The sequence below is a fragment of the Elephantulus edwardii genome, unplaced genomic scaffold (genome assembly GCF_000299155.1).
Source record: "Elephantulus edwardii isolate Elephantulus edwardi_28Jun2011 unplaced genomic scaffold, EleEdw1.0 scaffold00071, whole genome shotgun sequence".
In the NCBI taxonomy this organism is placed as follows: domain Eukaryota; kingdom Metazoa; phylum Chordata; class Mammalia; order Macroscelidea; family Macroscelididae; genus Elephantulus; species Elephantulus edwardii.
The window spans coordinates 8,912,537-8,937,895 of NW_006399821.1; the positions used below are offsets into that span (position 1 = coordinate 8,912,537).

Sequence of the window (25,359 nt, forward strand, 5' to 3'; positions counted from 1 at the left end):
ATATACAATGAAAAATCATTGATTGTACATAATTCTATAATTCTGAAAATTGACAGGTGTGACTTTATATATCCTACTATGAACCGTTATGCATAACCAGGATATTTAAGTCATCATGGATTAAAAATTCAGTGATTTTGCCAGGATTTAGAATTCCTACAGCTATATTACTTTGATCAAGGGCCTTGTCCTGGTTTAAGTCCCTTTCTCCATTTAGCCTGGTTTCCATATTATTGCTGGCTTTTGTCTTTTCATGTCCAAGAGCTCTTTGGTACACTGGAAAACACTACCAGCCTTTGCCATGACTTGCTTGACCTGTGTTACCACTTTCCAATTACTGGCCACTTGGTAGAATGGTTATTCAGCCAGTTCCTGGCATTACTATGGCCCACTGGTGGAGTTGGAGAGGGAGAAATTAAGTAGTTAAAAAAAAAAGTAGTTACAACAAACTTTATTGTTTGTACCAAATCTGTGAGTAGCCCTTGACATCTTCTATCTAGTTCAGGGCTATAAAATTTGGTGGTTTAAGAGTAATTCAATACTTCCTCTACTCTTTTGTCTTCAGAAAAGTATGACTTCTGTAAGTAAAGTGAGCGCTAAACATTTTCATCTGCCTCCGTGTTAGTTTGCATAAGAGAATAGGGGGCTGTTTGCTGTCTTACCTGTGTCAATTTGGACATTTCCTCAGTATTGGAAGTGAAGCTCTTTCTTTGGTCCCTCTTGAGGATTGTGCTGATGTAATCACTCTCTTAGAACTGTGAAGTCCTTATTACATATACATAGGGGGCAAGGCCTATACCAAATATGGAGTGAGGAAATATCACTATATGTGAGTATGCCCAACTTCAGTAAAGTACAATTCTGTTTTTAAGAATTGTTAGTGTCCAGAAGGGAACTAGAATTTCTCCTTTGAAATTACTGTCAGACGTGGCAGGATGCTTCTGATGGACTGACTTCCTGTGCTTTGTCAATGCACGCTGACCCTCAGTGTTCCGGATGTCTGAGCCATTGTGACCTTGAGAATGTTCAGTCATGGAGACCAGAAAAGAGATTCCATAATACCTTCTTAGGGATAAAGCCAAGCACAGTTTGAAGGAACTCCACCCATCATATGCTTAGTTCCTTTCTCTAACTTATAGGGTCATTATGGAAACTGCCAAGAATACTCAGATTACTCTGAAATATCCACCCCTTGACAAAGATAAGAAGGTGAAAAACTATAATGACCCTAAAGTTATGCAAAACACTTTTAAGATGCTATCTAACCTCCACAAGCTGCTACCAAGTCACCTGATGGACACACTTTCTTCCTACAAAAGTGAAGAGGACGAAAGAAAATGTATGTGGGTGAAGGGTGGGGGGTGAGCTCTTTTTAGGAAGCATACATTTATTCTGATATAAACTGCCTCTCCTTTTAGCATGGATGACAAACGACAATTTCTTTCCACTGAGATGTGGAGATCTTTGGGATCCTTGAGCCTACATGGCACTCATCGTGTAGGTCCTTCTTGAGGGCTCAATGTGGAATCTACTAGTGGACTGATTTAACCATTGCATTTTGATGTCCCACTTTTCTTTAGGAAAAGTAAACCTACAGAAAGATGGGAAATAAATCAAGTAATAAGAAATAACATTAAGTTTATAATTTAAACTTTAGATCTAATTTTAAGATCAGTCAGAAAATATCTAAATTGAACACGAGATTTTGAAGTGTGTTCTTTTGCTCTATTCCCTGATACTTCTTTCTCCTATCGTCAGAGTGATCATAGCCCACAGAGAAACTGGATACAATCGACATTCCAGGTTTATAGGCTCTTGTACAATTTACTCCTGGAATTCTATCATATAAACTCATGACAAGTCTTATTTGCAGAACTGGATGGAGTCTGCAGCTTGAATTGTTCATACTAAAGGGGAGAACAAAAGTAGATAATAAATACCTCTCCTTATGAATTTAAAAAACAAAATAGCATCTGCTACCATGATTAATAGGGACCTCTGGTAGCACAGTCCATAGTGAGTTTCACTGCTAACCCAAAGTCATGCTTTTCTGGTGGTTTGAATTCACCAGCAGCTACAGGAGAGTATCCTCCCCTTTGATTTACAGCCTTAGAGACCCAATGGAAGACGACTTATCAGATTTGACGACAATGAGTTTGAGTGTGAGTTTTTTGTTTGGGGTGGGTTTTTGTTTGTTTGTTTGTTTGTTTGAGTTTTGACAGTGATTAAGACAGGAGTCCTAGAAAAGAAAGTAAGAGATTTTGATTTACACTCACACTTCAGTTAGTACCATAGTGAGTTTCAAGAAAATGACACATCTGAAATGTATATCAGAAAATTGAAGGTACTACATCATTAAATAACTTCTAGATTACACCATTATATAACTGCCAAATTCCATCATTACATAACTGTCAAACTACTCAGAATCATGACCCAGCATTTGTTATTGCCAGATACATATTATTGTGAAAATTAGTTGGATAATAAATTTTTTACTATTGTAGTAAATGTGAAATATCACATAAAGAAATAGTTAATCAATGAGGAGTTTTTGTTAGGCACAACTTCTAGCAACATTATGAACAAAATATCTGAACCCTGTTCTATCCTGTACCATCCTCACACTTCCTAATACATAAGAGCCCATTGCAGCACTCAGCATATCAATCCACCTGGTTAAGGGTCTTCCTCTCCTTTGCCGACCCTCCACCCTCCCAACATCATGTTGCTCTCCAAGGAGTTACACCTCCTAGCAATGTGTTCAAAGTATGTGATGTGAAACCTAATTGTTCTTGTCTCCATAGAGCACTCTGGCTGAATCCTCTCCAAGACATATCTGTTCATTCTCTTAGCTATCTATGGGATGTTCAGTGCTGTTTTCCAACACCATAGCTCAAAGGCATCAATTATTTTCCTGTCATCCTTATTCATTGTCCAGCTCTCAGATACATAGAAAATAATAGGAAAGACTGTGGCTTGAATCAGATGCACCTTAGTCTTCAAACCCATATCACTACTCCTCAATAATTTTGAAAGATCCTTAACTGCAGATTTTCCCAGTGCAGTGTGTCTCCTTATTTCCTGATTGCTGGTGCCAAGGGTGTTAATTGCGAATCCAAGCAAGATGAAGCTGTTGACAGTTTCAATCTCCTCTCCATCCATCATGACACTGCCTATTGGTCCAGTGGTACGAATCTTTGTTTTTGTGACATCAAGATGCAATCCATACTGAAGGCTGCATTCCTTAAGCAAGTAAGGTTGTGTTATCTGCATAATGCAGGTTATTGATGGGTCTTTCTCTAATTCTGATGCAACACTTCTCATAGAGTCTATCTTCTCAGATAATTTGCTCAGCATACAGAGTGAATAGGTATGGAGACAGAATACAACCCTGGTGCACTTCCTTCCCAATTCCAAATCATGCAATACTTCCCTGCTCCATTCACACAGCAGCCTCCTGGTCCACGTATAGGCTCCCATGAGCACAAGCAAGTGTTCTGGGACTCCCATTCTTCTCAATGCAAGCCACAACTTGTTATGATCCACACAGTCAAACACCTTTGCATGGTCAATAAAGCATACATAGACATTCTTCTGGTATTCCTTACTTTCAGCAAGGATCCATCTTACATCAGCAATGATATCCCTGGTGCCTTGGCCTCTTCTAAATCTTAGTTGAACTTCTGGCAGTTACTTTTCTATGTACTGTTCCAGCCACTTTTTGAATGATCTTCAGCAGTATTTGGCTTGCATGTGATATCAATGATATTGTTCGATAATTTCCACATTCAGTTGGATCACCTTTCTTGGGAATGGGAACAAATATGGACCTCTTCCAATCAACTGCTCAGACAACAGTCTTTCAAATTTCCTAGCATATATTGATGAATGCATCCAAGGCTGCATATGTCAATGGAAACAAGTCAATTGATATCCCATAGATTCCTGGGGCCTTATTTTTTGCCTATTCCTTCAATACAGTTTCTGCTTCCTCCTTCATTGTCATTGGCTCCTGTTCATATGGTACTTGCTGACATTTTTCAATGTCAATAAATTCTTTCTGGTATGGTGACTCTGTGTATTCCCTCCATCTTGTTTTGGTGCTTTCTGGGTCATTCAATATATTGCCCATAGTGTCTTTTGATATTGCGACACGAGGTTTAAATTTGTTTTTCAGTTCTTTCAGTTTGAGAAATGGAGAGCGAGTTTTTCCCTTTTTATTCTCCAATCCCAGCTCTCTGCACATTCCATTTTAATATTTTGCTTTATCTTCCCGAGCTGTCCTTTGCAATTGTCTGTTCAGCTCTTCCACTTTGACATATTTTCCTTTAGTTTTGGCTTCTTGATGCTCCAGTGTTATCTTTAGAGTCTCTTCTGACATCCATTTTTATTTTATTTTCTTTCTCTGTTCTTTTTATGACCTTTTGCTTTCTTCATGGATGATATCCTTTATATCATCCCACAACTCATCTGGTCTTTGATCATTGGTGTTCCGTTCCTCAAACCTATTCTTTTTTATTTTATTTTATTAATTTTAATGAATGCTACAGAGATTTTGGATTTTCCCTTATTCATTGTTGCAGTTTTCTCCCTGCCCATCCCTCCTCCCCAGTTCACTCTTCTCTTTGAAAACTAAAAATTTTTTCATTGGTATACAATCCCCTCTCCCCCTGACTACATGCCACTATGCAACCTTCATTCTGGACTCTTGTCATAACCCTAATACCCAATCATATATCGCTTTAGATGATCGTGAAATTCAGATGGAATTGATTCATGACTGTACCTTGGTTCCTGTGGACTTATTTTCATTTTCTTCAGCCTCAATTTGAGCTTGCATGTGAGTAATTGATGATCTGACCCACAGTCTGCCCCTGGCCTAGTTTCAACTGACAATATTTAGCTTCTCTAACAATTTCTTCCACAGATGTATTCAGTATGTTTCCTATGCAGCCCATCACGTGAGATCCAAGTGTAAAGTCTACTTTTGTGTCCTTTAAGAAAGGTATTTGTATTGACTAAATCACATTGACGAAATTCATCATTATATTTCTAGCTTTATTTTTTATCACCAAGCCCTTATTTTCTAACTACTGTTCCTTCTTCATTCTTTCCTACTTTTGCAATGCAGTCACCAATTATTATTAACACATCCTCATTTCATGTTCAATCAATTTCAGACAACAGAATTTGGTAAAAATTATCAATTTCTTCCTCTTTGGTTTTAGATGTAGGAGCATATATTTGAATAATAGTCATGTTAATGGGTCTTCCTTGTACATGTGTGGATATTATCCTATCATTCACAATGTTGTATTTCAGGGTAGAACTTGAAATTTACTTTTACTATGAATGAAACACCATTCTTCCTCTGTTTTTAATTTCCTGCAAGTAGGTATTTTGAAACATTGTGGCAAGCATGGGAATTTGCACTCTGATCAATTCCTAATCCGAGAATCCAGACTATCTGGATTGAATCCCAAGAATTCTTCTTTAAACTGAGCTGTTAACCTACCTCAATAAAAATGATTAAAGATATTACTTACGTTTTCTTAGCTACATACAGCTAATCTTGTCCTGGTCCTTTATTGTTTTTATTGTTATGTACCATATGACTCCAACTCATAGTGATCCTATGAGGTCCCTGACCGCTGACTTTCCCAATGCAATTCATCTTTTGATTTCATGGCTCCCTGTACCAAGAGTATTGATTGTGGAGCCAAGCAAGCTGAAACTGTTAATACTCTTGATCTTCATCTATCATGATGCTGCCAATTGGCCTAGTGGTGAGAATCATTCTTTTTTTGGTGTTGAGCTTCAAACCATATTGAAGGCTGCAGTCCTTCTGCAACAAATGGCCTCAGGTCCTCTTCAGTTTCAGCAAGCAAGGTTATGTCATCTGTATGACGCATGTTGTTGATGAGTCTTCCTCCATTCCTGATGCTACATTCTTCCTCAATAGAGCCAACCCTGAGGGACTGTTCCACATATAGATTGAAAAGATATGAAGATAAGATGCATCCCTGGCATACAACTTTCCTAATTTTGAACCATGCAGTGTTTCCTTGCTCTGTTCTAACGACTGCCTCCAAGTATATAGGTTTCGTATGAGCACAATCAAGTTCTTTGGGATTTCTGTTCTTCTCAGAGTTAGCCATAGTGTGTTGTGATCCACATAGTCCATTATTAGCCTTTTACTATTTTCTGAAATGGTGGAAAAGAAAGAACAGATAATCTAATTAGTTCCAGAAAGTAGATTTGGTATCATCTTTGAACAATTTCATTAACATATTAAATGTTGTTGTTGTTGTTAGGTGCCGTTGAGTTGTAGACGATCCATAGCTACCCTATGAATGAAAGACCTGACACTTGTATAACTTTCATCATTTCTCCACATTCATAAAGTTTTTGGAGGCAAGCTATTAGTTCTTTCATTTTAGACAGACAATAAGAATTGTACAAACTATTCTGGGTGGTCAAAGAGCATTAATAAAGAGCTATGACCTATAACCATACTGTTAACATAAACTTATCATTCAAATAAATTTTTATCCTGATTTACATGTAAATGTATATACTTTAAAATTACACTATCATGTAATATCCACGTAGTCAGATGTCTTTGCATAGTCAATAAGACACAAATAGACATACTTTTGATATTATCTGCTTTCAGCCAGGATCTGTCTGACTTCAGCAATCATAAGCCTTGGTGCCATGACTTTCCTAAATCCTACTTGAACTTCTGGAAGTTCTCTGTCAGTGTAGTGTTTTAGTTGGTTTTGGATAATCATTAGCAATATTTTGCTTGCATGCGGCGTTAATTATATTGTTTGATAATTTATACATTGTGTTGGATCTGTCCTCCTAATTTCCTGGCATAGATGGATAAACATATTCTGGGCTGCATTTGCTAGTTGGAACATGTCAATGGTATTCCATCAATTTCTGGGGCCGCCATTTATGTATGTATGTATGTATGTATGTATGTATGTATGTATGTATTTATTACCAGTTGCCTTTTGTACAGCTTGAACTTCTTCCTTTATTACCATTGACTCTTGTTCATATAGTGCTTCTCTAAATATTTCAATGTCAACCAATTCTTTTTGGTACATTGACTCTGTATTTCTTCCATCTTTTTTTTCCATATTTTTTTCCTATTTTAATTTTATTATTTTTGTGTGTGTGTACTGTCAAATTGGATCTGACTGGTACAGGAGGCGATTGCCCCTCTTTCTCCAGCAGAGCATCTGGTGGATTCGAACCATGTACCTCTGAGATTGCAGTTCAGCTTCTTGCCAGTAGGCCACTTCTTCCATCTTCTTTTGATGCTTCCTGGATCATTCAAGACTTTGCCAGTAGCATCTTGTAACTCAAGGCATGAATTCATTTTTCAGTTCTTTTAACTTAAGAATTACAGAGCGAGTTCTTTGCTTTTTATTCTCCAAATCCAGTTCTTTGTACATTCTGTTATAATACTTTGCTTTGTCATCTCAAATAGCCCTTTGAAATCTTCTGTGCATCTCTTTTGCTTCAGCATTCCTTTCCTTTGTTTTGCTTTTTGGCACTTTAGTGTAATTTTCAGAGTCTCTTCTGACATTTATTTTGGTCTTTTCTTTCTCCAATGATCTTTTGATCTTTTTATGGATTATATCTTTGATGCCATCCTATAACTCATGTGATCTTCAGTCATTAGTGTTCATTGCTTCAAATCTATTCTTGAGAATATTTTTAAATTCAGATGGGGTGGACTCAAGGTCATATTTTGGTTCTTTTTTTTAAAAAAAAAACTTTATTGAGATTTTAACAAAAGTTTACTGAGAACTTGGATTTCCATTCATTCATTGTTACACATTTTCCTTGCTACCCACCCACATCCCCAGGTTTGCTTTTCTCTTTTAAAAAATTCTTTCATTGTTGCACAATTTCCACCCCCCTTCCTTCACCCCCCCCTGCCAAGTCCACTTTGCTATGCACCTCTTGTTCTGGACTGTTGTCATGCAAATAATATCTAATCATATATTCCTTTCAAACAGTTTTTCCCCTCATCTGTTTCAGTGCAGTGTACATTATTTATTCCCTCTTTTCGTAGTTTCTCCGCAACCCTGGTGTCAATCCTGTTTTATAACAGTAACACTATGCTGTATTTGTCCTTTTGTGACTGAAATATTTAACTTTGCATAATGTCCTCCAGGGTCACGCATTTTGTGTAATATTTTATGAGTTCCTTGGTTTTCAATGCTGCATAGTATTCCATTGTGTGAATATACAACAGCTTCTCTATTCATATGTTTGTTGGTGGGCACTTAAGTTATTTCCATCTCTTTGCTATATGAACAATACAAAAATAAACATAGACGTGCATATATCTGTTTGGGAGGCAGTTCTGGTTTCTTTAGGGTATATTCCCAGTAGTGGAATTGCTGGGTCAAATTATAGTCCTATTTCCAACTTTTTGAGAAAACACCATACTTGTTACAACATATACCTTAGTGATTACACCATTTTACACTCCCACCAACAGTGACTAAGGGTTCCAGTTTCTCCACAACCTTGCCAGCATTTGTTGTTTGGTGCTCTGTTGAACTTTGTTATTGTTACTGCGGTGAGATGCCATCTCATAGTTGTTTTGCATATTTTGGTTCTCGTGGACTTGTTCTTGTAGCTGTATGAATCATAACAAACTATGACATTTAGAAGAATGGGAATCTGAGAACATTTAATTATGTTCAGACAAAACCTATACCTAGACTAAGAAGCTGTTGTCCAAACAGAGCAGGGGAACACTCCATGATTTAAAGTCAGGAAAGGTATCTTAAGGGTTGTATCTTTTCTCCATTCCTACTCAATCTCTATGCTGAGCAAATCATTCAAGAAGCTAGATTCTAAGAAGGATTGGAGGAAGATTCATCAACAACTTGCATTATGTAGATGACACAAATTACTTGCTAAAAGTGAGGAGGGCTTGGAAGTACTTGCTGCCGAAGATCTCAACATCAAGAAGACAAAAATCCTCACCACTGGACCCATATTATTTAAATATGCATATTTATATAAGCATGATCACTGGACCCATAAACAAAAGCATGAAGGTTGGAGAAAAGACTGAAATTGTCAACAATTTCATTCTACTTGAATCCACAATTAACACTTTTGGTACCAGTCAGGAAATCAAGATACTTATTCCAACCAGTCAGGAAATCAAGATACTTATTCCAACGGGCAAATTCACTGTTAGAGACCTCTCTAAATTACTGAACAGAGTGGTGAGCCTGATTCAAGCCATGGTCTTTTCAATTGCTGTGTCTTTGATCTTTGGTGTTGGGGAAGAATACTCAGTATGCTGAGGACTGCCAAAAGAATAACAAAATATGCCTTGGAGAAAGTCCAGTCTGAGTGCTCTTTGGAAACAAGGATGGTAAAACTTTATCTCACATACTTTGGACATGTTGCTAGAAGAGACTATCCTTGGAAAAGGACATCATGCTTGGAAAGGTAGAGCATCAGAGAAAGAGAAGAAGAACCTTAATGGGATGGATTGACACAGTGACTACAGCAATGGGCTCAAATGTGTCAGAGATGATGAGGATGGCACAGGATAGGACAGAGATCAGATCTGTTGTTCATAGGGTTGTTATGAGTGTTACTCAACTCCACAACATCTATTGATACGTCATCAACTGTGATATATCATCACCATTTTAAAATGTCATGAAATAGAATTTAAAATATGGTGAGTACTGTAATTATAAACAAGTAGTCTCTATTTTGTCTCCTCATTCTGATAGATCACGTTATACACCCCGCTGGCTTTGAGATCACAGAAATAGAGAAAAATTCAGTCATAATGTGATGAAATTGACATAATGTCAAAGCATGAAGTGAGTGAAAATTTCTATCTGAAAACAAAACCTTAATGCCAGTTGTACTAGAATAAAAATGTCTTTGTTTTATTATATAGAGAATAAAGATTGCAGGCATTGATTCTTTAGCTGGAATTTATATTCTAATAATTCATCTTGGTATGTAGTTATAAAAGTAATGCGTGGCTTGTGGGGAAAGTGGAGTCTGACTCACTGACTTCACAAGAGAGAAGAATCCCCATCAACAACAAGAGCAGCACAAAGTCAATTCCTGTGAGATGAGACATGCCTATTATGTACCACACCTTCTGCCAAACATCCCTCCTACAGCACTTACTATTCTACTGGGTTGGATAATGTACTTCAATCCCCCTCCCCCCCACCCCAGTCCTCCCAAACTCAGACAATAGTCATGATAGTGGAGTTTATTAGGAAAGTAAAGTTTATAATTCAGGCCAAAAGTACTTAAAAGTCAGCTCTTCAATCAGAATGCAAGTACTTTTGCAGGCAGGCTTTTTCTCTGTTGGCTTTCTGGCTTTGACCTCTGTCCTACTTGGGCAAGTGTTGCAAAACTATTTTAGTTCTGCCAATTACGTGCCACTCCCTAACTGTCAGTAAGCCTAGCCCAAAAAGTCCTTGGCTCTAGTTGGGTTGTCAGATCTACTTCTCCCAATGAGATACTTTATCTACTAGCACAGTGCCTCACACCCTGGTCTCTGGTTCTCTACTACCCCTTTCACTTCAGCTACATCCAGCTTCCATATCTTGGTCTCATTCCATCTCTCTCATGTCACAGTTCTCTATCTTTGGTTTGAGAAGAGAACTCAGATCCAAAGGCGACACTGAGACACTGTATTCTCTCTCTTCCCCCCTCCCCCCTCCCCACTGTACTCTTGATGGCAGTGAGATCCCTGTTTTCGGTCTCTGCTGTTGCTCCATTTTAAATCTGGCAGAATGACAAAATTGCCCAATCCCTGCATTAGTACTCTGCATATCTAGTGAGTACCGAGTATTACCTCAGTGGGTTTGATCTGCATTTCCTTCTGTTGATTTAGTCTGTAATTTTTTTTCACTGTCATTCAAGGAATATTCATTCAAAAATTAGTAAATTGCTGCCCAAGGGCCCTGTGGGGTTTTAAGCCAAGGCCTTTGAGTGGACTTCAACCCTAGGCAAGGCTCAGGGATGCCCGCTTTTGGGGGAAAAGAGCAATAATGCACATCAAACATGACCCAAAGTAACACAGCCCCAAAAAGTTCCCTTCACTTGCCCATCTGGACCAGCATCTGCAAGCACAAGCTGCAAAAAGCCACACACCCAGAGTGGAGTCTTCCAGGCCTAACTTTGCAGGCAGGTCCCTCCCAAACCCTGCAGGGTTTTAAGCCAAGGCAAGTTTTAGGCAGTATTTAATCTTAAGCACTCAAATTGGTTCACTCAGCATAATGCTCTCTAGTGTCTCCCATGTTAGATAGTATTTTTTAAAATCATTACTCCTGAGTACTGCATAATATTCCATCGTGTGAATGTACAATTAAAGACAGGCCTTAGGGCCACGGATTAGAGTCACTCACCTGTGGCTTAGTAGCACTGCTTTTGGTCCAGTAGGCCAACTAGTCTCTTTATGTTGTTAAGTGCTGTCTAGTTGTAGGCGACTCATAGTGACCCTATGAACAGAAGTCCTCGACAATTGCATGACTTTCATCCTTTCTCCATGTTCGTAGGTCCTCGGGCCTGTCTCTAATTGGTTTTGGTGAAACATTCTTCTAGGTCGTATAGCCCTGGTGTGTCCACTTGCTGTACAGAGGCAACTTGTGGTCGCTGTGAAGCTGAACACTGTGACACTGATGTGTCATATGCGATTATGGTTACCCATGGCGGACAGTGTTTGGTGGCGCTCCCCGGCTAAAACAAGCTTGGAAGCAGGAGTGGCATCCAGTTCCATAAATAGCTTGCCTCGGGAAACCCTACAAACATGGAGAAAGGATGAAAGTCAACTGTCAAAGACTTTCATTCATAGGGTCACTATGAGTTGCCTATGACTCGATGGCACTTAACAACAACAACATTCTCCAGACTGACATTGTTTCTCTTCAGTACTCTAGAGAGGTCCCTGACAGCAGACTTTCCCAATGCAATTCACCTTTTGACTGCTGGTGCTAAGACTGTTGATTGTGGACCCAAGCAAGCTGAAATTATCAACAATATCAATCTCTTTTCCGTCCATCATGAAGCTGCCAATTAGCCCACTGGTGAGTTTTCAAAATCCTAACACTGCATTATGAACTAAAGACTAGAACACCATGAGCCAATGGATAGAAAAGAAATATTAAAAATAATATTAGGTCAATTAGCTAAAATGACCCAGGAAACTATATCCCTAGATCTTCAAATCAAAGAAACAAATCTCATGAGGTATGTGGTTATACATAAGCAGCATCAGTAGCTACTTTTCATATATTTACAACAACTACATTCTGTAAGACTTCAGATTACGTATTATTTATATAGTGTTGCTATGTGCCATTGAGTCAAAATTGCAACTCATTGTGACCCTTTGTACAACAGCTCTGAACCCTGCTCTATCTTGAGCCAATCTCATTGTCTCTGACACACCTACCCCCATTACCTCAGTCACTGAATCAATCCATCACATCCAGGGTCTTCCTCTCTTGCATTGTCCTTCCATCCTTCCAACCATAATGTCCCACTTCAAGGACTGGTCCCTCCTTGCAACATGACCAAAATGTCACACAAAGCTTCAAAATCCTTGCCTCCAAGAAGCAAGCTAGATTTACCTTTTCTAGAATGAATCTGTTCTAGCAGTCCACGCTATATTCAGTTCTCTTCTCCAGCACCACGACTCAAAGACATCAATTCTTCTTCTATCATCCTTAGTCATTATACTGCTTTCTGATTAGAAAGTAATTGCATAACAAGTAATTGCAAAGCCCATGGCCTGGATCAGGCACACTTTAGTTTCTAGACTGACATCATTGCTCTTCAGTACTCTCGAGAGGTCCCTGATAGCAGATTTTCCTTGGTGAAATTCATGTTTTGATTTCCTGGATGCTGGTACCAAGAGTGTTAATTGTGGAGCCAAGTAAGCTGAAGCTGTTAATAATAACAAATCTCTTCACCATATATCATGATGCTGCCAATCATACCAGTGGTGAGAATCTTTGTTTTCTTAATGTTGTGCTTCAATCTATATAAAGGCTGTAGTCCTTGACCCTTCTGTAGCAAATGCCTCAGGTTCTCTTTAGTTTCAGCAAGCAAGGTTGTGCTAGCTGCATAACACAAGTTTTTGATGAGTTTTCCCCCAATCCTGATGCCATGTTCCTCCTCATAGAGCCCAGCCTCTCGGATGATCTGTTTCGAATAAAGATTGAAAAGGTATGGAGATAGGATGGATCCCTGGCGTATACCTTTCCTGATTTTGAACCACGCAGTGTTTCCTTGCTCTGTTCTGACGATTACCTCCTGATCCAAGTATAAGTTGATCCAAGTATAAGTATTCTGGGATTCCTATTCTTCTCAGAGTCAACCACAGTTTGTTGTGATCCAGTAAAATTCTTCCATTAAGGCGTGGGTTCCGCCTTGATAGTCTAACAGAGATATACTACTATTCTATTTAGGAGAATTATAGTCTGAACTTTAGATACTTCTACAACTATGGTCTTTACAAGTTTGCTAAATTCTAACTTTAGTGTTGTAATATCTAAACCTGTTTTAAGTCTGATTATTTTATTTAATGCATTAATCAGCTATTTCAGTAACTAATAGTACTGTGCTGGCTACAGAATATGCAATGGTAATGGTTTTTCTCACATTCTAACAATATTAAGCCTTCCAATCAATGAATACAGTAACAAAACCCTAGAACCCATTGCCATCAAGTTTATGTGTGACCTTATGTGTTAGAGCTGAAATGCCCCATAAAACTTTCTTGCTGTAATCATTATAGAAGCAAATTGCCAAGTTTCATTTCTATAGCACTGCTGAATGGGTTTAAACCAACAATTTAAGTTGGTAAAATCCAGCATGGATCATTTATGCTACACAGGGATCTGTTATCAAGGGACCAAGACAAAAGAGAAAGATATTAAAGATGATGAGAAGACATTTGGATTATTTCTGGATTATTAGTTCCTGTGTAGCATAAATGATCTGTTGTCTGAACACAGCAAGGGAACATTGCATAGTTTAAAACTGGGAAAGGTGTACATCAGGGATGTATCCTTTTCCCATACCAATTCATTCTGTATGCTTAGTGAATTACTGTAGAAGCTTGATATTATGAGGAAGAGTGTGCCATCGGGATTGGAGGAAGAATCATCAACAACCTATGTTATGCAGATGAAACAACTTTGCTTGCTGAAATCATGGAGAACTTGAAGCACTTGCTGCAGAAGATAAAAAAAAACTGCAGCCTTCAATATGGATTACATCTCAGTATCAAGAAAACAAAAATCCTCAGCACTAGGCGAATAGGCAACATCATAATGTTGTTGTTGCTGTTGTTAGGTGCCATTGAGTTGAACACAACTCATAGTGACCCTAGGAACGATAGATCTGAATCCTGTCCTCTCTTGGGCTATCCTAATAATCTCTGATGCATTCCTCACTTTTCTAATGGAATATACCTCCTGATCACCTGACTGCTGATACCAAGGGTGTTAATTTTGGATACAAGTAAGATGAAATCATTGACCACTTCAGTCTTTTCTCCATTTATCATGATGTTGTCTGTTGGCTCAGGGGTAAGGAATTTTGTCTTCTTGATGTTGAGGTGTAATCCATATTGAAGGCTGTAGTCTTTGGTCTTCTGCAGCAAGCTGCTTCAAGTCCTCACTTGGAGCAAGCAAAGTTGTGTTATGCAGGTTGTTGATGAATCTTCCTCTGATCCTGATGCCTTATTCTTCTTAAAGTTCATCTTCTTGAATGATTTGTTAAGTACACAGATTGTATAGGTATGTGCAAAGGACACATACCTTTCTTAATTTTCTTTTTTTTTTTTTTTTACCTTTCTTAATTTTCAAACATGCAGTGTTCCCTTGCTCTGTTGTTCCTTGGGCTAGATACAGATTTCCAATGAGACAATTATTTTTCTGGGACTCCCAGTCTTCTCGATGCTATTGATGATTTGTTCTGATTATGTTATTATTCTTTTTTATTTCAGTTGCTTTTGTTGTAATGCCTTCCATTTAATTCCTTATTCAAGTTATTTATGATTTTCTTTTAATTGCCAGGGTTTGTAAATTTTGTTAATTCTTTCAAAAAACCAACTTGTATCCTTTTTAATTCCTTCTATTGTTTTTCTGTTTTCTAGGATATTTCTTTCTGTTCTTTATTATTTCCTTTCTCCTGGAGACCATAGGCTTTGTTTGCTTGTCTTTTTGTAATTGCTGGAGATGTAGTAAGATGCTGAGCTTGATTATTCTCTTTTGATACGTGTAGTGGTATAAATTGATCTTGTTGTTATTGTTGTTGTTATGTGTCATTGAATCGCCTGCAGCTCCTAATGACGCTAAGCACAATAGCTCAGAACCCTGCCCTATCCTGAGCCAGTCTCACTCTTTCCAACATACCTACCCCCATTACACCAGTTACTGTCAGTCCATCTCATCCTGGGTCTTCCTTTCTTGCACTGTCCCTCCACGTTTCCAAGCATGATGTCCTTTTCCAAGGACTGGTCCTTCCTGACAACATGCCCAAAGTATGTGAGATAGAGCCTCAAAATTCTTTTCTTCAAGGAAGCAACTTGTTTTCACCCTCTCCAGGACATATGTATTTGTTCTTTGACAGTTCAGTATTCTTCTCCAGCACCAGAACTCAAAGACATAAATTCCTCTTCTGTCATCTATAGTCACTGTCCAGCTCTCTGATATATAGCAAGCAATTGCAAAGACCATAGCTTGTATCAGATTCACTTTAGTCTCCAGACTGACACTCTTGCTCTTTAGCACTCTGAAGAAGTTGCTGGTAGCAGATTTTCCCAGTGCAATCCATCTTTTTACTTCCTAACTTCTGGTGCCAAGAGTGTTGATCATGGAACCAAGCAAGCTGAAATTGTTAACAATTCAGTATCTTTTCCATCTATCATCATCCTGCCTATTAGCCTAATGGTGAGAATCTTTGTTGATTTTTTTTAATATATTGAGCTTTAACTCATACTGATGACTACAGTCCTTGACCTGCTGTAAACCCTTCCGATCCTCCTAATTTTCATCAAGCAAAGTTGTGTTATATGCATAATGCAGATTGTTGTTGAGTCTTTCTCCAAGCCTGATGCCACATTCCTCCTCATAAAATCCAGCCTCCTGAATGATCTGTTCCACTTATAGACTGAAACGGTATGGAGAAAGGATGCATCCCTCATGTACTCCTTTTCTGATTTTGAACAATGCAGTGTTTCCTTGCTCTGTTATGAGGACTGCTTCCTGGTCCAAGTATAAGTTTTGCATGAGCACATTCAACTACTCTGGGACTTCCATTCTTGTCAAGATTAACACAATTTGTTGTGACCCATACAGTCAAATGTCTTTGCATAGTCAATGAAACACAGATAGACATTCCTCTGGTACACTCTGCTTTTGGCCAATCCATCTCGCATTGGCAATGATGTCCCTAGTGCCATGGCCTCTTCTAAACTAACTTGTACTTCTGGTTATTCTCTGTTGATGTATTGTTTGAGTCATTTTTGGATGGTCTTCAGGAGGATTTTGCCTGTGTATGATCAGTAATTTCCACATTCTGTTGGATCACCTTTCTTTTTTTTTTAAATAAGAATAAATATAGGTCTATTCATATCAGTTGGCCAGATAAATCAGTTGGTTTCCATATTTATTGGCTCAATTTAATGAGCACATCCAGGACAGAATGTGTTTGTTCCAATATATCAATTGGTATCACATAAATCCCTGGTGCCTTGTTTTTTGCCGATTCCTCAGAGCAGCTTGAACTTGATCCTTTATCACCATTGCCTCTTGATCATATGTTGTTTCATGAAATTCTTCTGTACTGCCAGTTCTTTTCGGTGCAGTGACTCTGTGTACTCCTTCCATCTTTTTACACCCCTCACTTTTATCTTCTTTTAATGCTTCCTTGCTCACTTAATATTCTGCCCAAGGCATCAATTAAGTATTACAATTTGAGGCTTCAATTTGTTCTTCAGTTATTTCAGCTTAAGAAATGCTTAGCAAGTTCATCCCTTTTGATTTTATGACTCCAAGTCTTTTCACATTTTGTTATAACACTTTGCTTTGTCTTCCTGAACTACCCTTTGAAATCTATTCAGCTCCTTAACTTCTTTATTTCTTCCCTATGATTTTGCTTATTGGCACTCCAGTGCAATATTCAGTCTCTCCCAACATCCACCTCGGTCTTTTTTTACTTCTGTGTCTTTGTAAAAACTTTTTGCATTCTTTAAGGATGATATTCTTGATATCCTCCCACAGCTCATCTGGTCTTTGCTCATTAGTGTTCAAGGCCTTAAACTTGTTCCTGAGATGGTTTTTAAATTCAGGTGGGATAGACTCAAGGTCAAATTTTGGTTCTTGTCGCTTTGATTTCATCTTCTGTACATTCAGTTTGAACTTGCATATGAGTAGTTGATGGTCTGTTCCATAATCAGCATGACTTAGTTTTCATAGCTGATTTTGAGCTTTCATAACAATTGTTTCAACAGATATAATAAATCTGATTCCTGTGCCAACCATCAGGCAAGATCCATGTGTGTAGTTGCTGTTTGTGCTTCTTACAACAGGTATTCAATGAACAAATTATTGATTGTACACATTTCTAGCATTTTACCCCCAGCCTCTTTTCTATAACAAAGCTGATGTTTTCCACTTCTGACCATTCTCTCTTCTCAACTTCTGCATTCCAGCATATTAATGCGTTGGTTGCATATTCAATTGATTTCTGACTGCAATAGTCGGTAGAAATCATCTCTTTCTTCTCTTTGGTTCTGGTTTTTGTTCATATATTTGAATGATAATAAATAATAACAGGTCTTACATGTATGCATATGAATATTATCCTCTTGCTCACAACAGTACATTTCAGGATGGATCTGGAAATTGTCTTTTTAACTACAAATTTGACCCTATTTTTCCTCACCTTCTCATTTCTAGTGTAATATATGATTATCTGATTCAAAATATCCCATGCCAATCCCTCTCATTTCACCAGTGCCTAGTATATTAAAATTTATGCGTTCCATTTCTTCCTTAACAATGTCCAATTTTTCTACATTCATTCTTCTCACATTTCCTGTTCTAGTCACTAGTGTCTGCTTGCAATTGTTCCTCCTCCTTTGTACTTCCCAACCTGAGGGCTCAGTCTCTGTGCCATATTTGCTAGTCTAATCAAAGTGTGCTCTCTTGTGCACAGGGTTTTCAAAGGCCTTTTATTTTGGAAGTGGATGGCCAGTCCTTCTTCCTGGTTTGTCTTCCTTTATAGCCTCAGCTTTAGAGCGGTATCTGACAGATAAGCATTTTACAGTGCTGAACAGTATTGTTTAGCTGTGTCTCAAAGATATGTTGTGCAGCTTCAAGAAAATATTTAGATTTTATTATTATTTCTTCTGTTATCCAAAAGTGCTCAAGTAGGGTATTATTTATTTTTTATTCATCTTTCTTGGTTCCACAGTTAACACCCTTAGTACCAGCAGTCAGGAAAATAAGGAGACAATTGCACTGGGAAAATCTGCAGTTAGGGACTTCTCCAAATTATTGAGGAGTAATGATGTCATTTTGAGGACTAAGGTGTGTCTGATTCAGGCCATAGTCTTTCCAATTACCTACTATGCATCCGAGAGCTGGACAATGAATAAAGATGACAGAAAAAGAATTGACGCCTTTGAACTGTAGTGTTGGAGAAGAGCACTGGACACCTCATGGGAAGCCAAGAGAACAAACAAATATCTCTTGGAGAGGGTGCAGGAGGAGTGCTCTTTGGAGGCAAGAATGATGAGGCTTCATATCACATACTTTGGACATGTTGCTAAGAGGTGCTATTCCTTGGAGAAGGACATGATGCTTGGAAGGGCGGAGGGTGAGCAAAGAAGAGGAAGACCCTCAACCAGGTGGTTTGATGTGGTAACTGTAGCAATAGGCTCTTGTGTGTCAGGAAGTGTGAACCTGGCAAAGGATAGAACAGAGTTCAGATCTTTTGTTCACAGATTGCTATGACTCATACTTGACTTTAAGGCACCTAACAACAATAACAACAACAATGTACTTGATATTTTTCCTTTCTCTTTGTAGTTGATATCTAATTTTATAGCATCATGTCTGAGAAGATACTTTGTAGTATTTCTCAATGCTTACTTTGTGACCTAATATGTTGTAAATTCTGGAGAATATGCTATGTTCACTGGAGAAGAATGTATATTGTGCTCTTGTTGGATGAATGGTTCTATATATGTCTAGATCAGTTTTTTAACTGTGTTGTTTAGTTCCTCTGTGTTTTTGTTGAGTTTCTGTTAATCACTTCCTTCATCAAAAGTTATGTCTTGACATTTTCTACTACTATTACTGGGAAGTTATCTATCTTAATATCTGCTAAAATGTGCTTTATGTATCTTGTAGCTTTTTTGTTGGGTACATAGATAATAATTTTAGTTATGTCTTTTTGCTCAGTTGGCCATCTAACAATTTTATAATTCTTTTTCTTACCTCTTGTGCTGGTTTTTGTCTTAAAATCTATTTATCAGAAATTAATATTGCCACTTGTATTTTGATTGCCATTTGCTTGATGTCTTTTTCCATCCTTTGGTTTTTAGTGTTTCTTTGTTCTGTGTCTAAGGTGTGTATCTTGTAAGCCACATATTTTTTAAAATTTAAATTTATTATTACTTTCAGTAAAAATTTACAGAGATTTTGGATTTCCATTCATTCATTGTTGCACTTCTCTCCCCTCCTAACCCTCCCCCCCTAGTACACTACCCTCTTGGAAAAGTAAAAGAAAAATTCTTTCATTGTTTTACAAACCCTCCCCCAGGTCCACTCCACCACGTAGCCTTCACTCTAGACTTTGTCATGACAAAAATACCTAATCACATATCCCTTTTAAACAGTTTTCTCCCTCATCTGTTTCAATGCAGTATACATTATTGAACCCATCTTTCTCAGCCTCTCCCCAACCCCAAGGTCAGTCCTGTTTTACGACAGTGGCACAATGCAGTATTTGTCCTTTTGTGACTGGGATACTTCACTCAGCATACTGTCCTCTAGAGTCACCCATTTTGAATAATATTGCATGAGTTCTTTGGTTTTCAATGCAGCATAGTATTCCATTGTGCGAATATACCACAGCTTCTCTATCCATTGTTGATGGGCACTTAGGTCGTTTCCAACTCCTTGCTATAGTGAACAAAGCCGCAATAAACATGGGTGTGCTTATATCTGCTTGGATGTCAGTTAGGGTCTCTTTGGGGTATATTCCCAACAGTGGAATTGCTGGATCAAATGGTATCTCTATTTGCAACTTTTTGAGAAAGCGCCATACCGTCTTCCATAGTGGTTGCACCATTTTACACTCTCACCAGCAGTGAATAAGGGTTCCAGTTTCTCCACAATCTTGCTAGCATTTGTTGCTTGCTGTTCTGTTAAATTTTGTAAGCCACATATTGATGGACCATGTTTTCGTAACACAATCAACAACTTATTTTCTCTGGGCTGGTGCATGTAGCCTATTAATATTCAATCTAATTATTGATAAGGATGAATTTTTTTGCTGTAATTTCGCTGCATTCTGTTTTGTAGTGCTGCTTATATCTTTGTTCCAACTGCTTTTCTTTACTGAGTTAATTTTTCTTATTTCCTTTATTGCTGCTGTTTACTAAATCCTTATGATTGCTCTCCTTTTTTTATTTTGACAAGAAAGTTTACTAATTTCCTAGGCAGTTGTTCTAAGTCTAAAACAATTTAGGAAGCTCTGGTCACTTAGTGGTAAGGAATGATAAGTGATAATACAATTACTAAATCGGCAAGAGATATAGAGAAACTTTTCATAGAGAAAGATATTTCGGCGAGCTCTGGTTGCCTAATGGCAAGAAGCTGCACTGCAATCCCAGAGGTGTGCAGTTCGAATCCACCAAATGCTCTACTGGAGAAGGAGGGACATTCTTCTCCTGTACCAGTCAGATCTGATTTGATGGAACACACTCAAAAAATAATCAAATTTTTAAAAAAGAAAAGATATTTAGATGGCCAGTAGACACAAAGAATTGCTCAAAATCACTGCCAATAGGAGATACAAATCTCCTCAGAGAAATCTTGAGTAATTCACTTGGCTAGGAATTGTGCCTTTGCCAGTCTAGAGGGTGGGTGTTGATAAGATACTCAAGTCTAGATATGGCTAAAGTGAATAATGACTGCTGACCCAAAATCCCCAAGGATGGTGCATTCAGCAAAGAGTCCACTATTCCAAGTATGGTCATAATGTATGCTGGGCAAAGGTGATTGGTGAAAGGGAAGGATCACAGTCTGAGATAGCACTCCTGATAATTCAGGGCATAACCACAGGCTAGTTGTGCTACAGTCTGATGGGAGGAAGAGGAAGAGGGAGAAAAAGAGGGAAAGAGGGAGAGGAAGAGAGTGAATTAATTTAAGACTATGCATGCTCTTGGACTCAAATAAAAAATGGGAAGAACTTGTGTCAGATGCAGCTGAGATGGGCCAGGGAATGCTTGTAGCCAATTACTCAGTGAGTGGCTGTGGACAAAGTACCTATCCTGATTTCCAGGGGGCCATGGGGGACAAAGGAGGAGATTGCACCTCCCCAGTCAGTTACCTACCTTTGTGAACACTGCTGCCAACCTGGGTTCCCATGACAAGCAGACAGCTGTTTAAAATAGCTATTCATGCCCCTTTATTCCATCTGAGTCTGTTTTCCTTCAAAACAGAGTTCAGTTTCCTTTCTTTCCTTCTTCTTCTTCTTTTTTTTGTATTGGTGTTCCAAAATTCTGTATATTTTCTGGTGTCTTCAATGAAGACAGACTGAACTATCCTACTGTCTACTCAGCCATCTTATGTAGAGTCTTTTAACAGTTGAGTGTTGCACATGCATGGGAGGAAATTGAAAATACCCTAGCGTATCTTAGACTGGTTTCTCTAGAGAAGAAAGGCCAATGAAATAGGGGTGTGTGTGTGTGTGTGTGTGTGTGTGTGTGTGTGTGTGTGTCTACAGAGAGAGAGGAGAGACAGGGAGAGATATTATTTCACAGAAATGGCTTGTGTGCTTGTAGAGGTAAATCTCTGGTCTGTGAATCAGACTTCAAAGTGGAGGCATCTGGGGAGGTGAGGTATCTGGAAGGCAGAGTAGAGTCCAGGTCATCAACAGACAGACAGGGTCTTAGGCTGCTGACTTTGGAGGATACTGTCTTCAGAGGCTGACATGCCGAAAGGTCATTGTTGGGAAGCAGTTACAGATAGCTGACTTTGGAGACTGCTGGCAACTGGCTTCAGAGGCTGACATGTACAAAAGTCATTGTTGCAAAACAGAATCCCATAAGACCTGCTTTGGATGCTGATTGAGTCCAAGTTCAGCAAGCACAGCTGGCCACTGATTTAAGTCTAGAGACCACGAGTCAGATAATCAGATGTGCTCTTGTTAGGTGCCCTTGAGTCGACTACGCCTCTTAGTGACCCTATGAACAATGGACTTGAACCCTGTCCTACCCTGTGCGATTCTCATTATCTCTGACATACTCCAGCCCCATGCTGCAGTCTCTGTATCAATCTGTCTGAGAGTCTTCCTCTCTCTCACTGACCTCCTCATCTTTCTGAGCACGACGTCCCTTTTCAAGGAATGACCCTGCCTAACAACATGCCCAAAGCATATATGTGAGACCAAGTTTAGCCATCCTTACTTTTAAGGAGCACTCTGCTTGCACTTTCTCCAAGACATATTTATTTGTTCTTTTAGCACTCCATGGGATATTCAGTATTCTTCTCCAGAACCACAACTCTAAGCCATCACCTATCTTCTGTCATTTTATTCATTGTCCAACTCTCAAACACATAGCAAAAGGCTGAAAAGATTGTGATTTAAATCACATGCACTTTAGTCTTTAAGTTGACATCATAGCTTGTTAGTACTTTGGAGAGGTCCTTGACAGCAGACTTTTGCAATGTAATATGTCTCCTGATCTCCTGATTGTTGGTATGAAGAATGTCTAGTGGAGATCCAAGTAACATGAATTCATTTAAAATGTCAATCTTTTCTCATCTACTGTGATGTTTCCTACTGACCCAGTGGTAAAGACTTTTTGTTTTCTTGATGTTGAAATGTAATTCATATTGTATACATATAATAGATTATCTTAGATATACTCTTATATTATCTGTAGATGTACTAGAGATAATGGATTATATAACACACAGATTAGTTACATTATACTGGGGATCATAGCCATATTGACACACAATATTAACTATGACAGGGCACCTTAGTCCTCAAAATGTCATCTTTGCTTTTTAACACAGTAAAGAGGCCTTGTCTGGCAAATTTGTCCAATGCAATTCATCATTTGATTTCTCGATTGTGTCACCAAATAAAATGAAATAGCTGACAACTTAAATATTTTCTCCATTCATCATACTTGTTACTTATTGTTTCATTTGTAAGAATTTTGGAAGAAACCCAAACAATGACTTAGCTTAAATAGAAAAAGAAATAATCTGCCTTGAGCATTATGCTTTTCTAAGAACTATCTATATGGGATCAAATAGATAACATTAACTCAAAAAGTTTCCACTCACTGGAAAAAGATATCATCCTTGGAAAGGTGGAGGGTCAGCAAAAGAGAGGACAGCCCTCAACAAGGTGGACTGACACAGAGACTGCAACACGGGCTTGAGCACAGCAGAGGTGTTGAAGATGGTGCAGGATATGGTAAGATTCTGACCTGTTGTTCATAGGGTCACTGTGAGTGTGTTCAACTTGATGGCACTTAAAAACAATAACAACAATCTGAGAAGCATTAAACTATAACCAGTAGTTGAGACCATTTGGCAGCAGATATATATGGAAGTAATAGTTAACACATCTGATTTGTTTGTTCCCATTTATCTACTGTTGTTGTCAGATGCCATCGGGTTGATGATGACACCTAGTGACTTTATGAACAACACATCTGAACCTTGCCTTATCCTGTGCCATCCTCATCTCTGTCCTACTTGAGTTCATTGTCACTACGACAATTTGCCCTGTCACTATGTAAATCTATCTCACTGAGGGTCTTCCTCTCTTTCACTGATCCACTTGTCTGTCAGTTTGCCATATTGTCCTGGCTTGTATGTTGCTGTGATGCTGGAAGCAATGCCACAGCTATTTAAAATGCCAACAGGGTCACCCAGGGACAAGTTTCAGTGGAGCTTCTAGCCTTAGACAAACTAAGAAGCAGCACTGGCCATCTGCTTCTGAAGCAACAGGCCTTCGAAAACTCTATGGGCAAAGGAAGAACATTGATTCTATTGGCTTCCCAATATCTCTTAAATAAAATTGTTACTGCTGAAAAAAAGAAAACCAGTAGTATTCATAGTGATGCTAGTATACTTTGTTTTTTTCACACATTTGCTTATTTTCTTTACAGCAGCTGCATGTTTAGGACCATCTGAGGCCATTAAATACTGTTCAGTCACATTTTTGGAATGAAGGAATGGCAGAACTAAATAACAGTTTAGCTTAACTAGTAATAAAAAAAATCTGCCTTTTTAAAAAACTTCTTCTTCCTCAAGTTGATTTTATGGAACATTTTCTATACAAAGATGGGAAGCATTGTTCAATTGGATTAAATGCTATCTTTTTTACCAGGTGAGGATGCTGAACTCTCTGGCTTAGAAAAATTATTAGAAAGATATGAGCTGCTAGAAGATATTAATTTGACACCAAAGCCAAGTAGTGTTTTCACCTGGAAAAGAAAAGCCAGCAAAAATGCAAATAGTGATTGGAAGAAATGCCATGTGTGGAAGAAAACCACAACAGAGCCTCTAATGTCAACAGTAATTGTAAGGTAGGCTTGTCTAATTTTTATCTTGTGTTTAGACACCATTGAGTTGCTACGACCCATAGCAAACCTATGAACAATAGATCTGAACCCAATCCTATCCTGCCCCATCCTCACAGTTTCTGACACATTTGAGCCCATTGCAGCAGTCACTATGTCAATCCATATCGTTTAGGGTCTTCCTCTCTTTGGGCAACCCTCTGTCTTTCCAAGCATGATGTCCTTTTCCAACAAATAGCCTCTCCTTGCAACATACCAGGAGTATATAAGATAAAGCCTTGTCATCATTACCTCCACAAAACACTCTGGTTGTACTTTCTTATGGAGATACGTGCTGAGGCTGTGAAGGCTCTTGTCAAGCCCAAAGAGGTCAAGCCCAGGATCCCAAGGGGAGTCAACCGCAAGCTCAGCCGACTTGCCTACATCGCCCATCCTAGGCTTGGGAAGCATGCTCGGGCCCGCATTGCCAAGGGGCT

At 38.6% G+C, this 25,359-nt stretch overlaps 1 protein-coding gene across 1 annotated transcript in view; it reads left to right on the plus strand.

The window, feature by feature from the left end:
• The first annotated feature begins 1,218 nt into the window (after window positions 1-1,218).
• LOC102843673 (chromosome unknown open reading frame, human C6orf201) overlaps window positions 1,219-25,359 on the plus strand; it is a 46,030-nt gene continuing 21,889 nt past the window's right edge. Inside the window, exons 1-2 of the mRNA XM_006888758.1 lie at window positions 1,219-1,339; window positions 24,691-24,889. Coding sequence (XP_006888820.1) covers window positions 1,237-1,339; window positions 24,691-24,889 — 302 coding nt within the window. The 5' untranslated portion in view covers window positions 1,219-1,236. The remainder of the gene's footprint in view (window positions 1,340-24,690; window positions 24,890-25,359) is intronic.